General features: G+C 47.6%; 1 protein-coding gene across 1 annotated transcript; it reads right to left on the reverse strand.

Moving 5' to 3' along the window:
• Nucleotides 1-2,981: 2,981 nt before the first annotated feature.
• Nucleotides 2,982-5,272, reverse strand: LOC142583030 (uncharacterized). Its single transcript, XM_075693273.1, has one exon. It carries the CDS (start codon nt 5,045-5,047, stop codon nt 4,406-4,408), a length of 642 nt encoding a protein of 213 aa, XP_075549388.1. The 5' UTR covers nt 5,048-5,272; the 3' UTR covers nt 2,982-4,405.
• Between the last annotated feature and the right edge of the window lie 10,652 nt (nt 5,273-15,924).

Below are 15,924 nucleotides of genomic sequence, written 5' to 3' on the forward strand. Positions count from 1 at the left end.
CTTTTCTATATGCTTTGTTTTAAACGTATACATCGCTTGGAGCACATCTGTGAATTAAGAGCAGTAGTCGGCACCGTCGAACAGGCGCCAACATCTTGATCAGAAACAACACACACACGCACATTATCATTTCGCTACCTTAATAAAGGTGATAAGCACCGCGTCCATACGCCTTTGTCGAGTGGCTTTGAAAAGACTTTGCAGGGACGGTCAATTGACGCTTCATGTGACGTCGTGGTATATAAACTGTTCAGTAACACATATTTTCTGAATATATAGTAAATGGAAACGCACGCCCACTGTGCAAAATAAACAGTGCTGGGGTCACTACTACGTGTCACTGAAGAGTGTAGCTGGAGGCGCTCTATGAAATGTAATGCGAATGCAAGCTGTCAGCAGAATCCCCGTTATGATTGAAGGACGCACGCAGAAAAGACGGGGATAACGACCAGGCGCAATCACTTTCTGCGTTAACTACAGCCGTGATAACAGTGTAACATATATTTGAGGTGAAGTGCGTCATCTTGATCTTTCGTCTTCGTATTGGCCCTTTCGTACCTGCGCTTGAGATGTGTAACAGTACTTTCGCAAACCGCGAGCACAGCGCAAAAGATCTCTGCAACGGTCACCTTGTTCTCGAGGCGTATACCTTGTAGCGCCCCCTTGAGCTTCGAAGAAAGGTCAGGTGTTTGCTAGGCCGTCGACGGCTAATGCCACAAGTTTCACAAGCTATTCAAATGAAGGTCGCCCGCTCTGTCAAACTAGCCAGTTTATGAAACTTTGTTCTGAAGCATTTCACTGACACACACACATATATAGCCAGGATACGAGAAGTTCACATGACATCGGGCAACATAGCGCCGCGTCTGTGTCCCTCCCGTGTCCTAGTCATGTTTGGCTACGCTATTATTCCAAGACTTTCGCAAGCACTTAGAATGTCTCAAATGAATAGCCACAAAGGCCGGCAAGTGCAGTTTCCAAAACCGAAATACTGGCCCCTACACTCTTCCTTCCGGAGCCCATGTAGAAAGAAGAGCATTAAAAAAGCTACTCGAACGAAATTGAAATCTGGCATAAGCCCACCAAAACGATATGTAGAAGTTCAACAAGTTTGGAGAATAGCGTCGCTAGCAGCAAGCGTTCATGTTGACCCCGGCCGATTGACTCGACTTCGTAAACGTATAGCACGCGTGCGAATACTTTAATGTACAGCTTCGGATTAATTTTATACGCGATATAAGCACGATTAAACGACGCCAAGAGCTGTGCAAACTGGTGCTTGTTGATTCGCATATATCAACGATACATTGTCAGGTATTTAGGGAAATGGCCCGCGTTTTAAAGCTTTGAAAACAAATTTCAGGAATACTGTATACTCCTTTTCAATCGAACTTGCCAGCACCTAATCACTGCACAATGTCACACGCATCGAAGTACTAGCGCCTGACACGTTGCACTTGAAGCATATTTGCAGTTCGATGCCGCAGTGCTGGCACATATTAAGCGCTTGACCCCTACGAAGTGTCTAGCGCTACACGTAGTACTCGTGTCTGAGTTGCCAGAGAGCTTCACGCTTACCAGAGAACTGCGCAAAGCTGCCGAAATTTACCCAACGCATCAAGACTTTCAAGTTGGCCGAAAATGCATTCAATGCCGACTGCAGTCCTCGTTGCAATGGTTAACACGTTTTACGTAGCAAGAATCATACAATCCAGAATTCTTCAAACTATACGTCGCGCGCGCACGCTCATTTTGCTTACCTGCCGACGTTTCACATTCCGCAAGCAAATCTTTTCAACAAGCTTGCGACGAATTTCCTCAGCTATGGATTGCCCTTGAATGAGCAATCGGATCGCAATTCTGAGACAGCAGTTCGCGGATCCAAACGCACGTTCTTGTTTTTAAGCTGAAGCAGTCAGCAGCAAGTGGAGAGCTCGAAAGAATTCCAGCCTCGCCCACACGCACACGCTCAAGTCCTATAATAGGTGCAGTAGCTCCGCGACAACATCGAGCTCTTTCGAGTAACCTGCTCGCTCCAATGTAAGCCTTGACGGGGCACTATCGCCTTCGAGGAGCAGAAAAACAAGCAAGCTTTATGCCGCTACACTCCAGTCGTGGACGAATGAAAAGGTTTATCTTCGAAGTGGTCAGAAGAAAAAAGAAAGCTGGGTCGGAAGCCGCGTCCGGCTATCTGGCATTATCTCGCGCGGCAGGTGAAAGCATAACGTGGTGCTCTGACGGCATGAAAACCCGTCGAGCGAACGGTTCTAGGAAGCAAAATTTACTGCGGTCGCCGGACCTGTCGCGTCGACTGCCATGTAGAAGTATACTATTTCATCGTATACCTTGCCGTACATCACCTTGCTTGGTTATTTTCTCTTGGGGGATGTCCTGTCATTACAGAGCCATTATATTAGAGTGCAATACTTGCGCACTGTCCTCTTTCTGGTGCGAGCCATGGACACTTCAGGGCTAATTTTCACCAGGAAGCGCATTCTGTAAATTTACGCATTATTTCCAGTTCTGTAAAGCGTCGCGACGAGCGGCTGGTGCAAGCAATAACTGCGGCGTCCTAACCGATGACGACGAGCACCAGAAGGGGAAACTTAAAAAAAACGGATGGGGGGGGGGGGCGATGTTACGTGCCAAAACCATGATCTAATGAGGCACGCCGTTGAGGGGGACTCCGGATTAAGTTTAACCACCTGGGGTTCTTTAACGTGCACCCAATGCACGACACACGGACGCTCTTGCATTTCGCCCCCATCGAAATTCGGCCGCCGTGGGCGGGATTCCAATGGGAGAAATAATGATAATCGTTATCAAATGCGGTTCCCAACATGAAACCAACGGAATTTCGCCTAAACGCCCAGAATAATCGAAACCGCGACCCTGTGATCAGCTGCATAACGCTACCGCACATGTTTGCACCCTCCTCCATCGCGTTAACCCACTTGATTATAGAAAACAGAGGCAAGCAATTTTAGACAACTCGGCATAAATCTATATTACAGGTGAAAAGGCACAAAAAGAACACAACTCAGCATGTATTATTTACAGTAATGGCAACGCGCCTATGTACAACAGTTCGTCGCGTATAAATTCGCACTGCAATATGCGGGCGAAAGGAAACGCAGGACTACTTTGCGGGCACAGCCTCGCTAACTCTGAGGTGGTGTCCTCACGCACAGCGTTTGGCAACTCTGACAAAGCTTGAGAAAACTGGCTGGTTTTAGAGTCACTCGCGGTAGGCACTGTTTTCAGTTCACAACGAAGAACAAAACGGCTTCAAGACGACACAACCACAACACACAATGTCTCACAAAAGGCACTCCGATACATTGCTAATTCTGAGTCCTGAAAGTTGCTTATTCGCGAATGAAGTACTCCTTGGAGGAAATTGCTTAGATAATTTCGAATCAGTTTCGACATTACCAAGGAAAAAACAAACAAACTCACGCAACAAGCAACACCAGTTCAACACCCCTTCAGTAATGACCGCACACGGCTATACGCCGGCTCGCAAAACAGAATGCTACAAACGGGCAGGAGAGCGTTAATTACAGTGTTCCGGTAGCTACGCCCTGATTGGCCGTCAAATTGCAAGCCGGCGATAATGCATACTATATAACATTGCCTTCGAAGGAGAGCAACAAAATACGGGGGCAACCGAACACTCGAGTGCGGTCGACTGCGTATACATTGCAGGCTTGGTTGATAGCCAAGTCAAAACGAGCGTCGGGCTTTGAACGAAGCTCGCACTATTTGCGCTCGTGTGCGCGCTATAAATTTTAGCAGGACCAATGGCACGCGCCTGGCTAATAATAGCCTTCGTTTCTTTTCTTCGGCCGAACACACTGACTTAGGCTGCTGTTCACTCCTCGAACCCGTTTCTACGTTAAACGGGACTCATGCACTAGTGGGATATTAACTCACATCACCGAGGAGCAGCAAACAGAAAGAACTGCGCGAAGTTTGTGGCTGCATGGCGTTAGGCGGTCAACGTTTTGGCGCCAAACTAACAAGGAGCTAAATACTGGAGCGAATGCGAAGATGCGATTGCGCAAGTTTTAAAAGCGCCATCGCGTGGTTCGTGCCTGGCCGACACATGCAGTGTAAACTCAACTCGAAGACGAAGGCTAGAGTGCCGGTACGCCGCCCTGGACCCGATAACACCTTACGTGAAAAAGGGCGGTGCAGGCCAGATGCCTCGGGTGGAGCGAAGTTTTAGGAGAAGTAACAACAAGAAAGTGCCTAAAGTTAGGAAGCCGCGGCAGGCACGTCCAGCGTACGCAAAAACACAAGAGGCGTGCGAATAGGCCATAGATGGCATCGTCGGCCGCACACGCACGAAACGGTCTTCGCGGTCGAAACTTCACCAGCGGTGACAGGCCGGTCGTCTCGGCTACGCCTCGGAGTCCTCCGGCACGCATTCGCCGTCCTCTTCGCCGCGCAGGTCGATGGCGAACTTCTTGGTGTACAGCTCGCGGGTCCTGGTGCTCTTGACCATCTTGCTGAACTCGCGGAAGGCGGCGGCCAGCGTGAGCGTGAGCCGCTTGGCCACCGCCTTGCTCTCGCACACGAACGCGTGGCACCGGAACGGGTGCTCGTGCAGCTGCTGCAGCGACGCGGACGCCGACTCGCGCACCACAATCATGGCCACCACCTTGCTGTAGCTAACGTCCTGGACGCCGTACGAGATGCACTCTATGGGGTACACGCACGACACGGGAGCCCCGCCGACGCCGTTCACTCCCACCGAGGCCGGGTACGGCGAAGGCTTGAGCCGGTTGTTGGCACTCCCTCTCGGCACTCCTGCAGCCCCGGCGCCGAGCTCGACGAGCGTCACGCCTTTCTCGGACACCTCGAGCTTGACCATGGGCATGTGCGCGCTCGTGAGCTTGCCGCTCTTGGCGGCAGCCACGAGGTCGTCGACGGCTCGCCGCGTGTGCTTCAGTCCCCACAGTCCGGTCGCGTCCTGCACGCCCAGGTACTTGACCACGAAGCAGCCGGGCAGGCTCACCTCGTCGTTCGGGAAGCCCTCCATGGTGACCGCTTGGCGACGCCTCGGGGAATTTTCACTTGCCGGCCGGTCGGCCGCACGCGAGCGAGGGCCCTGCTGCTCCCGCTTTTGACGTTGGCGCGCTTCTCCGGCTTCTGGCTCGCTGTGCCGTCCGCGTTGGTTTGTTGGGTCGGCCTCTCAACCGACTCGGCGGCTGCTGTGCGGCAGGACCGGCGGCGGCGGCGCTCTGCGTAGTTCCGGTTTGAGACAAGCGCGTGACGACGCGCTCCCTTGCTTCTTCCCCGCATCACTCCTCCTCTCCATCCGCTCCCTCTCTCCGCGTTCCTTTCCTCTTTGCCAACTGTCCCGCGCGGCTGCGGCGGCGGTGACGGCAGGATTTTTGGCCGCGAGCTCTTTTGTTTTGACGAGAATGCCCCCGCGGGCCTTTACCTCTGTAGGACGCAGTCGTTACGTCAGCAGCTTTCCTGTCTGAAGCCAATTGCGTAATGCCTCTTTCTCTCTCTCTCTTGCCATTTGTGATGTGCGAAATCTCGGGAATGTTTCCTGTGTTCGGATGGGTGCAGGATAATTCGGCCTGAGGCGCGCTCTGCAGCGAAAGCGAAGTGCAGTTCTACTTAGCGATGAATGATAACGTCGTGATCCACTATGCTGTGTAAACAAGCGCAGCACACAATCACAATCGTTGGCTTCTGCGCAGTACGCTGACCCGGTAACTCAGTGTTTTCCTTGAACGAATGGCTCTATATGCAGATTGCTTGAAAACGCGAAAGCATTTTTTTTTTTTTTGGTCGCACGCCCCAACTTTTTTGGTTAGCTATCTTTCGTCGAAAGTGTACTAAGGGAAAGTATGAAGCAAGCACTCGTTATTAGCATGGCACGAACCAATAACTCTAACACTACTCGATGCGCTAACACTACTGTGCAGTCTTGACCGCAAAGTAAAGGAAAAATTGTGTTACAACATTATTCATCTAACTCACAAAATGGTTTTAACGCTTAATATAAAGATAAAATCACAATACGTGGAATCTTTTTTTTTTCGTAATGTAAATTAAGCCCTAGAGGTAAGATCTACCTCAAATGCTGGAAGTGTAAATGACCACGTATTCGCAAGGGAGGCATACAAATGTTTAAATAAAGAAGGCATGTATCATACATCGTCCCCTATATATTCACTGTCATAGGCAGTGAATCATCTACAGATCGCCAGAATCTTCGGTCGCAGACCTAGTCACAATAAACTTATACAAAATTACGAATCTTGTCGTAATGCACCATAAAACATACGACACTGACGCTGAGGATAATGAATATCTATCGCATTCTCATACATATTCATTTTGAGAGATGAAATCAATAAGCTTTCTTTTTTTTCGTTGGTAAGACGGCACCAGCGGTATCCACGGCATCAGAGAAGTTCGAAAGCTCTGCTAACGAAGACCATGATCGCACGCATGCGCAACCACTCATTTGTTACGCCGCGACCAAATAAAGAAGGTTTCATTAGGCTCGGCTACCAACACGTCTATACTTGATTACCGATAATGTCTTATGCCAATCGCATTAATCAATGACGCGCGTTTCGTGAGCTCGCACAGTCGTCGCTTTCGGGGATTACAGATGAAAGCGGCGCACGTTTCCGAAAACTTGGCAGGGGAATGAATTGAATAGTACGAAGCATCGAGGCTATGTTGTCTTTTGACCACATGACATAGTTGTTCTGGTACAACTGTTCGCAGACCTAATCCTTGTCTCAATTCGTCGTTCACTGGGACTTTCGGTAACTCTTCCAACCAGGTGTGCTTCTTTCTGCGAAGAGCAAAAAGAATAAGGGGGCTCGGTTTGTGGGCTCGGGTTGTGCTCTTTACGACCTAATGAAGCCAGCAGACAGTGCAGCCTAGAAAAACATAGGGAAAATTACCCATTCTTTTTTTAACTGAAAAGTATAAATAACAAGAAAACGAAGGGAGGAATTAAAGTGCAGAAAAAATACGTGTATAGCAGCCAGCGTTAAGGTCGCTAACATACAGACTTTCTACTCTTAGATGTAGATACCATGCTCGCCAGCGAGCTCATTCCTCTATACGAGTGCCTGGACAGAAGTTATTGCGCTCTCTGTGGATGCACTATAATATCCATCTAATTTGTTCCTTTTTAATCTGTGTACGATATTCGAACACTCAGCCCCGATTCTTACCTTGACGAACGTAAACGGCACTCTCTGTAAGTGGAAAGTTCTGCGCGTATCACAACAGCGGCCCAGCACGTCACTACCGCCCTCCTACTTTTCGCTGCCAACGAACTGTATCCGTGTTCTTTTACTTGTTTTTCTTCTCGTCGAAAGTTACGTGCAGTCTCTCCATTTGTTAATTTTTTTCCTGCGTCTCCTCGGATGCTTTTGCACACAACCTTCGGCGAAAAATAAAAGAAACCGCGCACACATCGCCACGAAATACGCTTGTGCATTGTTGGCCTTGGGAAGTCAACCGTGGCCTTTTCTACTCACAGATCTCACAGTCGCTGTCGCAACTCTGACAGATGTGGCATACGAAGCGGAAAACAAAGACGAGCTGCGTACTAAGTATCCGCTCCAGAGCGACACGGGAGTGAATGCCTCGTGTCACACGCAACGCTGGAGAAATTCCTGCGCTGGAAGAGCCAGAAACAAACAAGGTTTGCCAAAATTGACCTGTCAGTATAGTACAGCTGCGGGGTAGAAAAAGAAAGGAACAAATCTAACTATGTTCTGTCACACCACATATGTGATCGCTAAGTGGTATACAGTACACCAGTGTTATAGTGCTGTCACTAGAAGAAAAAAGAAATCAGTTAAAAAGGTAGTTTCAAAAAGAAGACAAAAGTCGCTTTAGCGTCTTTCGGTGTAGTTGCCGCCTGTTTCCTTTTGAATAACGTAACAAATGAAACTTTTTTACAACATTCAGCCTTAATTCACTAATTTAGTTTAGTTGATGCTATGTGGGTTAGACACTAAGCACGCGAAAACGAAAAACATAAAAACCAGCGACAGTTTTGTTATTTATTATATCAAACTGGAGAGGTAGGCATCCTTAGGGCCGGTTATCCCAATATCCCCATATACAATGCTCAAGCAAGAATAAGTAAGAGGAACACATGAAGAAATATCAACAAGCACCGCACACATGAGCAGCGTTACTATACGGCCATTAGCGCCGGTCGTGTGGCCCAGTCATGCGCACACATGTCCTTGCATGCACGCCTACATTTGCAGCACAAATAAACGTGACCATAGCGGAGATCACAACACGGCCTCGGGAGTCTCTGCCATAACCGCAGTTAAGGATGCAACACCTTCTTCCAGAAGGCTTTTCTGTGACTCCAGTACCTTGTACTCGTCTTTTTCCATCGATGCCTGATAAGAGAGGGACGAGAGCTTTCCGCGTCCGGCATAACTGCTATAACTCGTGGTCCGAAAATATGTCATAAATGCGCTGCTTTCAGCGCGTAACCTTTTCGCAACGAAAGTACGCACCTGTACGTACGAGAGAGCAATTCGCGAAAAGAACGTTTTACCTTTGCGCAGTACATTACCGTGACACGTTAGGCCCACTGCGCATGCGCGTCCTATACCACTGACTATACCGCGCGGCGTCCACTGCAGGTCAACGCGATTGTGCATCAACGAGGCGGCATCCCGACCACCCGCTTCAATCCTAATTCGCCCTTGCTGTACTTGCTCCGTGTCGCGACAGCGACATATATAAATATGGCAAACTCAGCCATCGCTTAGTTTCATCTCACGGTGAGGATAAATATCAGACGAAGCTTTGTTTTGCGAACCTTCGCGGTGTTTCCTGACAATGGCTGCTGGGTGCTGCTGTTGCCTTGCCGAGTAGCTCTTAAATCAAAAAAAAAAAAAAGGTGAATGACGTGCCCGATGGTCGGGTCGAACCTCGGGCCCACAACATGTACGTACAAACAGCCAATCGCACAATCGCGAGTATTGCTCTATAGTGTCAATAACGCCAACTAGCCCTTTTCGATGACCGCCGCGTGTCATATACATGCATAGCGTAGCGCGAAAGCACACACGCACGCGCCAGTTTCCTTTACGACAAATGCGCAGGAATGAAACGGACAAACTTATAGCATTTGATGAACCTCTTCACAAAAGCTCCGCTGTACGTAGATTCCTGGATGCACATCGGGTGTGAATCTTTCTTTTCTTTTTTTTTTGACACTGCTATAGGCTTGAGAGACAGGCCAAGAAAGTGCTTTGATTTCCCTGAAACGCAGTTGTCGCTACAGCGTTAAAGTTGGTGATGAGTTGGGGCTGCGGAGCGCTCCAAAACCCAGTTCTTTACTGCATCATTGGTTTATCTGTGGTGCAGCTATGAACGCCATTGGTTCCCATCATCGTATTTTAAAGCCGCTTTTCTTTTAATATAGCTTGAATTGAATTCTGGGGTTTTACGTGCCAAAACCACGATTTGATTATAAGGCACGCAGTAGTGGGGGACTCCGGATTAATTTTGACCACCAGGGGATCTTTATCGTGTCCCCAATGGAACGGACACGGGCGTTTTTTGCATTTTGCCTCCTTCGAAATGCGGCCGTCGCGGCCGGGCTTTGGTCCCGCGACCTCGTGCTTAGCGGCGCAACACCATAGCCGCCAAGCCACCGCAGCGGGTTCTTAAATAGTTTGAACCACGTTAGTTGGGACCTACTGTTTAAATAGTACCAAACAATACCAGCTGCCGAGTGGCGGTCTGAAGGATTTAAACAACATATTATCGCGAGTGTTCGTGTCTAGCTTGGAAACTCTGGCTGCCTGAGTGATACAGCGTGCTGTCCACTGTGATTTCCTCTATGGATACGGTAAATTTTATCAAATTATTGCTGCAATTTCATGTTTGATCATGTGCAGTCGAAAATAATCGAACATTTTTTCGGACCGTGATTATTCCTTTCGAGGACACCGTCGAATGGTGGCTATTCGTTTTGTTATTTGTAAGTGTCGAATATTTGCACACTCTTATTAAAAAGTCGTCATATCTCTAGGCGGCCATGGCGGCCAGTAATAATTTTCTACTGCGTTATCAATAGGAGTTACAAAGTGGAAAAGAGTGTACGTATGTATGTATGTACACACACACACACACACACACTGTGTGTGTGTGTGTGTGTGTGTGTGTGTGTGTGTGTGTGTGTGTGTGTGTGTGTGTGTGTGTGTGTGTGTGTGTGTGTGTGTGTGTGTGTGTGTGTGTGTGTGTGTGTGTGTGTGTGTGTGTGTGTGTTAGACCGCGTTCACAACATCGCAAAGTGTTGTTCAGGAGCTCACTCGACAGGCACACGTCCTGCCTCTTCGAGGAGCGAAGCGCAACTGACGACGGTCCGTGTTTGTGTTTGCGCACACACACACACACACACACACACACACACACACACACACACACACACACACACACACACACACACACACACACACACACACACACACACACACACACACACACAAACACACACACACACAGTGTGTGTGTGTGTGTGTGTGTGTGTGTGTGTGTGTGTGTGTGCGCAAACACAAACACGGACCGTCGTCAGTTGCGCTTCGCTCCTCGAAGAGGCAGGACGTGTGCCTGTCGAGTGAGCTCCTGAACAACACTTTGCGATGTTGTGAACGCGGTCTAAACCATGGATTCGAGAATTAAAAGAGGTGCGATGCAACGCTAACGCACTTCTATCGCATTTACCGCTAAACCACCACTGATTATTTTCCATAAATATACTGTTACAGTAGCGTAAACGCAAGTATACGTAATTGCACAGTACGCAGACTGAAGAGCGCAGTTGCTATGTTACTACAACGAGCTATAGGTGCACAAAACGGTAGAAAAAATGTGAAAAGCAACCTTGCGATTGCAACACAAAATTTAAAAAAAAAAACTCATTTACACTCCACACGAGTGAGCTCTCGTATAGGCACTTAAAATGCAAACATTCAGAGAATGTGTTACATTCACAGAGCAGAGTAACCAGGAACAGGGTACAGAAAGACACGTCAGTTCATAATGGCTTTACGCTGTACCACATCGGTCAATGCACCAACTATTCCGCTTATCTGCGTCAATAACGCAGAGAAATATTTCCCTTAGCCGCAATGCAACAACAACATCGACCAGATGGGTCACCGGTCGTGTGTATACGTAGATACGTGAATCGCGGAAGGCTGTCGACGCTGTGCACGTGGGTGGTCGAGTCACCGTCCTAACCGGCGCACATCCGTCCAGGGCAAACACGACAATGTTGCTTCGTTTGCACAGCTCTCACGCGCGCTGGGTGCCCGCGTTCGCGGAAAGGTCCGCTTCGGTGAAGTGAGATTGCTCACCTGCTTGGCGAGCCCCGGTCAACACAACTGGCATGTGCCGTCTGTCTAATGCGTGGTCCAATGAGTACATCGTTGCGCCAAAAGAAAAATAAATAATTAGGAGGGAGAGTAAGAACTCTCCCTCCTAAGTCTTTATTTTCCTTTTGGCGCAACAATGTATTCATTAGATATCAACCAACTCGGCCAGCAACAAGTTCTGCTCAACTGCTGCGTGGTCTCCGGCATTTTCTGGTCGCCAGTGTTTTTCAGCACCGTCGAGCTCGTGTAAGCTACGTGAATGCCGCACATACTGACTTTCATTCATTCATTCATTCATTCATTCATTCATTCATTCATTCATTCATTCATTCATTTGAGCTTGTACAAGTTGGTGGAAGGTCGTGTGCCTTCAAAACAGCTGTCTAAAACACGTGTGTTCTTGTGTACTCGAACACTGTCCTAGCCTTGTTATCGCATTTTATCCCAAACGCCGCTTCCCGAACTATACTTCAACTGACCGTTACGATCACTATTAGTTACGGACGCATAGAACGCGGTGCAAAGCCCTAAAGCGAATAGAAGCGTGCTGAGAAGGTTAATGGACACCCACAGAAGTGCTGCCTTGTATCAAGACATGTTTCCGAGATTGGTCTTTCTAAATTATTTTTTTTTTCAATTACCTATTAATTGTGCGAAAGGTCACTTGAAATGACCAAAAGCAAGATTATAGCTTGTTTACTCTGAACTTTGTATCGGTACCAACATGCTAATGCTTATAAAGCGCCAACTTCTACTGACATATATCGTAGTACATATGCTATAATAACACGATTATACCATCTCTCTCTCTCTCTCTCTCTGTGTGTGTGCGTGCGTGTGTGCGTGTGTGCGTGCGTGTGTGCGTGCGTGTGTGTGTGCGTGTGTGCGTGCGTGCGTGCGTGTGTGCGTGTGCGCGCGCGCGCGCGCGTGTGTGTGTGTGTGTGTGTGTGTGTGTGTGTGTGTGTGTGTGTGTGTGTGTGTGTGTGTGTGTGTGTGTGTGTGTGTGTGTGTGTGTGTGTGTGTGTGTGTGTGTGTGTGTGTGTGTGTGTGTGTGTGTGTGTGTTTGTGCGTGTGTGTTTGTGCGTGTGTGTATGTGTGTGTACAACTTTTTTTTCTGAAGTGCACGGAACATATAGCGCAATTCAACCTGTTCAGATCAATCACCTGAAGAGACAAACGTTATACTTGCGGGACAAATCGTAATGACCAGGTGGATAATAAAAAAAAGATATATCACTAACCTATATTTTAATGATTAACTTTACGGCACATGTTTTAATTGCGAAATAAGAACCAAGCTGCGATAAAGTAACGTCCGTGTGCAGAAATTCCAAGACTAGCGCCACACTCGAGATATCCTTATTCGAAATCTGCTGAAGAAGCATTGGCGTTACAGTTAGGTTCATCCCGAACTGTTCGATGGAATCGTGGGAAATTTTTACCTGGAACACCCATGCATTTATTATAGCACACTTTAAGGCCGGATGTCTTGAAAATGGTAATAGGCTTACAAATTCTGCAAACATGACTTCAATAATGCTCGGCTTTCATTTCCCGATTACAACATGTGTCTTAAAGTTAATAATTCATTAGTTAATTAGTGTATCCTGCCTACATATTTCTTGACTTCGCTAAAGCTTTCGACACTGTTTCTCACGACCTACTTTTTCTAAAGCTTACTGAATTACAGCTTCAGAAAATTTTTTTGTTGGGTTAGATACTTTATATAAGGTCGTTCACAGTACGTAGTCGCTAACAGTTCTTCTTCATCTTGTGCACCTGTAACATCTAGAGTTCCACAAGGATCTGTCCTTGGGTCTCTGCTCTTTCTTGCTTTTTATTAACGGCTTATCAGACAGTGTTCAGTTTTTTTCTATTAAATTATTTGCAGACGATTGTGTAATCTACCACAATATTACTAGCCCTGATGACTCTCGTAAACTACAAAGTGACCTTGACAGAATTTCTTTGTGTTGTAACAACTGGTGCATGAATCTCAATATTAACAAATGTAAATATATGCGTGTATATCATCGTCTAAACACCAATACTAACGCACTTTCTTATTTCATCAACGGTACCAGACTAGACTCTGTGGACTAGTTCCTAGAGGTATCTGGTACTCTATATCACCAGTAACCTTTCATGGAAGGTACACATTGAAGACGTAATTAACAATGCCAGTCGTGCACTATAGGGTACCTACACGATAACTTTAAAGCTGTACCGAGTGAACTGAAGCTAACTCATTACAAAACATTTGTTCGCTCTAAACTAGAGTACGCTTCGGCAATCTGAAACCCTCCTCAAACTACCCTTATACAACTAATTGAAAGTGTTCAAGATCGTGCTCCTCGTTTTATATTGTTTAATTAGTCTTACGTCTATGAAACTTGCTTTTAGTCTACCTGGGGAGATATTCTGTAAGAGTCCACTTAGTGGACTGTCCATTTCGGCCGCCTGCTGATTGGCTGGGGCCACTCGTCTCCTCCTCGCTCGCACAGCTGCATCCAATCAGCAGCGGCCGAGAGAGAGAGAGAGAGAGAGAAGCGGTTCTTGTGGGGAAGGGTGAAAGGCTGCCACTATGTTCTACAACCCATGCGGGAGCACGGCTCAGCGCCAGCAGGGTGGCGGAGATGGGATTATAAGAAAGAGAGGGTAGGAGGGAGAAAGGTCAGCAGCGGCCGAAATGGACAGTCCACTAGGTGGACTCTTACAGAATACTCCCCCCCCCCCCCCCTCGAACTCTCATCCCATTGTAAATGTGCACGATTATGTCTTTTTTATTGGATCGATAATTTCAACCCCATTCCCTAATTGAACAACTTATAATACGTCCGTCATACATATCGTCCCGTTGGGATCAGAAACTTATAGTCGGTGTAAAGTTGTGTCAGGATTCCTTTATTCCAAGAAGTTTGGATTGGACCACCTGCCTGCTTCCATAGCCGCCATTCCGGACAATGCAAGTTTCAATACAGCCGTGAACAACGCGGTGGGTTAAAGCTTTATTGCTACCCGCCGTGGTTGCGCAGTGGCTATGGTGTTGGGCTGCTGAGCACGAGGTCGCGGGATCGAATCCCGACCATGGCGGCCACCATTTGATGGGGGGCGAGAACTTCCGCGTATTTATATTCAGGTGCACGTTAAACCCCAGCTGTTTCAAATCACCGGGGTCCCCAACTAACGGCGTGCGTCATAATCAGATCGTGATTTTGGCACGTAAAACCACATATTTAAAAAAACAAAGAAGCTTTGTTGCTGCACATGTATGTCATTGTTGTCCATGTATACCGCTCCTTTCTGTAGTGCCTTCGAGCCTGGAAAGTATGTGAATAAATAAAAAAAATTATTTTATTTAATAAGTGCTGTGTTCTGAGGTTGGTGTACTTTAAGGGCAAACGTAAAAGCCAAAATGAAAATAATATTGTGGCGGTGTGTCGAAGCAAGCAGACGGAGAACACAGGAAAGGCGGTGCTTGCGTCGTGCCTTTTCTTTTCTTCCTTTTTTTGCGAGGCTGGAGGCTTTTAGAAGGTGATTTAACTAATGGACGAAGTACACAGCGAGCGGTCACGCAAAGGAAAGAAGAAGAGACAGTGTATTTCTTTATCCTCTCTCTTTTAAGTCTTGCTTTCCGCGTGCGCTGCAGCGCGTCTTTCCTCTCACGCGCACGTCGCTGACTTCCTGCACCTGCTTCGACGGCCGCGTGAAGGCTCCAACGCTACATCTATACTTTGCGCAGCAATATATCGCGCGTTGTGCGCATAGTAAGGTCAATATTGACCCGCTTTAAAGCTATGCGGTCACGCAGTCGCAATAATGTTCAGCACAATACAACAATAGCACTCTATAAGTGCCTCAGCAATGTATGACGCGCACTCAGAGCTGTCAAATCTCGTCCTTTAATCTCGTTTTGTACTGCTTTGAGATAAAGCTTGAGAAAAAGCTTGCAAATAAATATCAATTTAAGTATGTCCTCAAACTGCTGTTGTGCTGAAGACATGGCCCGTATCTTATGCACCCCATTTCTGCGACGTTAGAGGTAAAATATTAATTGATAATAAATAAATAGTAATATGCTAATGGCAACCACGCAACGTGCGGGCCTGTGGGGGCGAGAACCGAGGCGCTATATCTACTCTTTCACCACTAGCTCTTACCTCCTAGCTCTTACCACTAAGTTTTACTGAAATTCCCAGTTAGGGGCCGGCTCGGCCTAGAAGATGAAAGATGCTGCCTATATTCAAAGCCGCGGAGGCGACCTCCTGGAACTACAACCCCCGAGGTCGACGACCTCCTAGCCAAAGAGCTATAAACACTGAGGGCCCCAAGTGCTGATCACTAAGGTCAGAGCTGGACACGTAGTGACGGACGACATCGCTTCCCTGCGGACTAGCGGCGACGGCAACGCAATGACCTTCGACGATCCGCATCTATAGCGCCGCGAGTGAGATGTTGCGCATGCTCCAACGAAGAGACCCCAAATTTTTATAATCCTGTCACCTCGTGTAGGAAT

Source organism: Dermacentor variabilis, chromosome 5, assembly GCF_050947875.1.
Source record: "Dermacentor variabilis isolate Ectoservices chromosome 5, ASM5094787v1, whole genome shotgun sequence".
NCBI classification, from domain to species: domain Eukaryota; kingdom Metazoa; phylum Arthropoda; class Arachnida; order Ixodida; family Ixodidae; genus Dermacentor; species Dermacentor variabilis.

Coding starts and splice junctions, on each gene's coding strand:
- LOC142583030 (XM_075693273.1), bottom strand. CDS start 5,047: ATGGAGGGCTTCCCGAACGACGAGGTGAGCCTGCCCGGCTGCTTCGTG.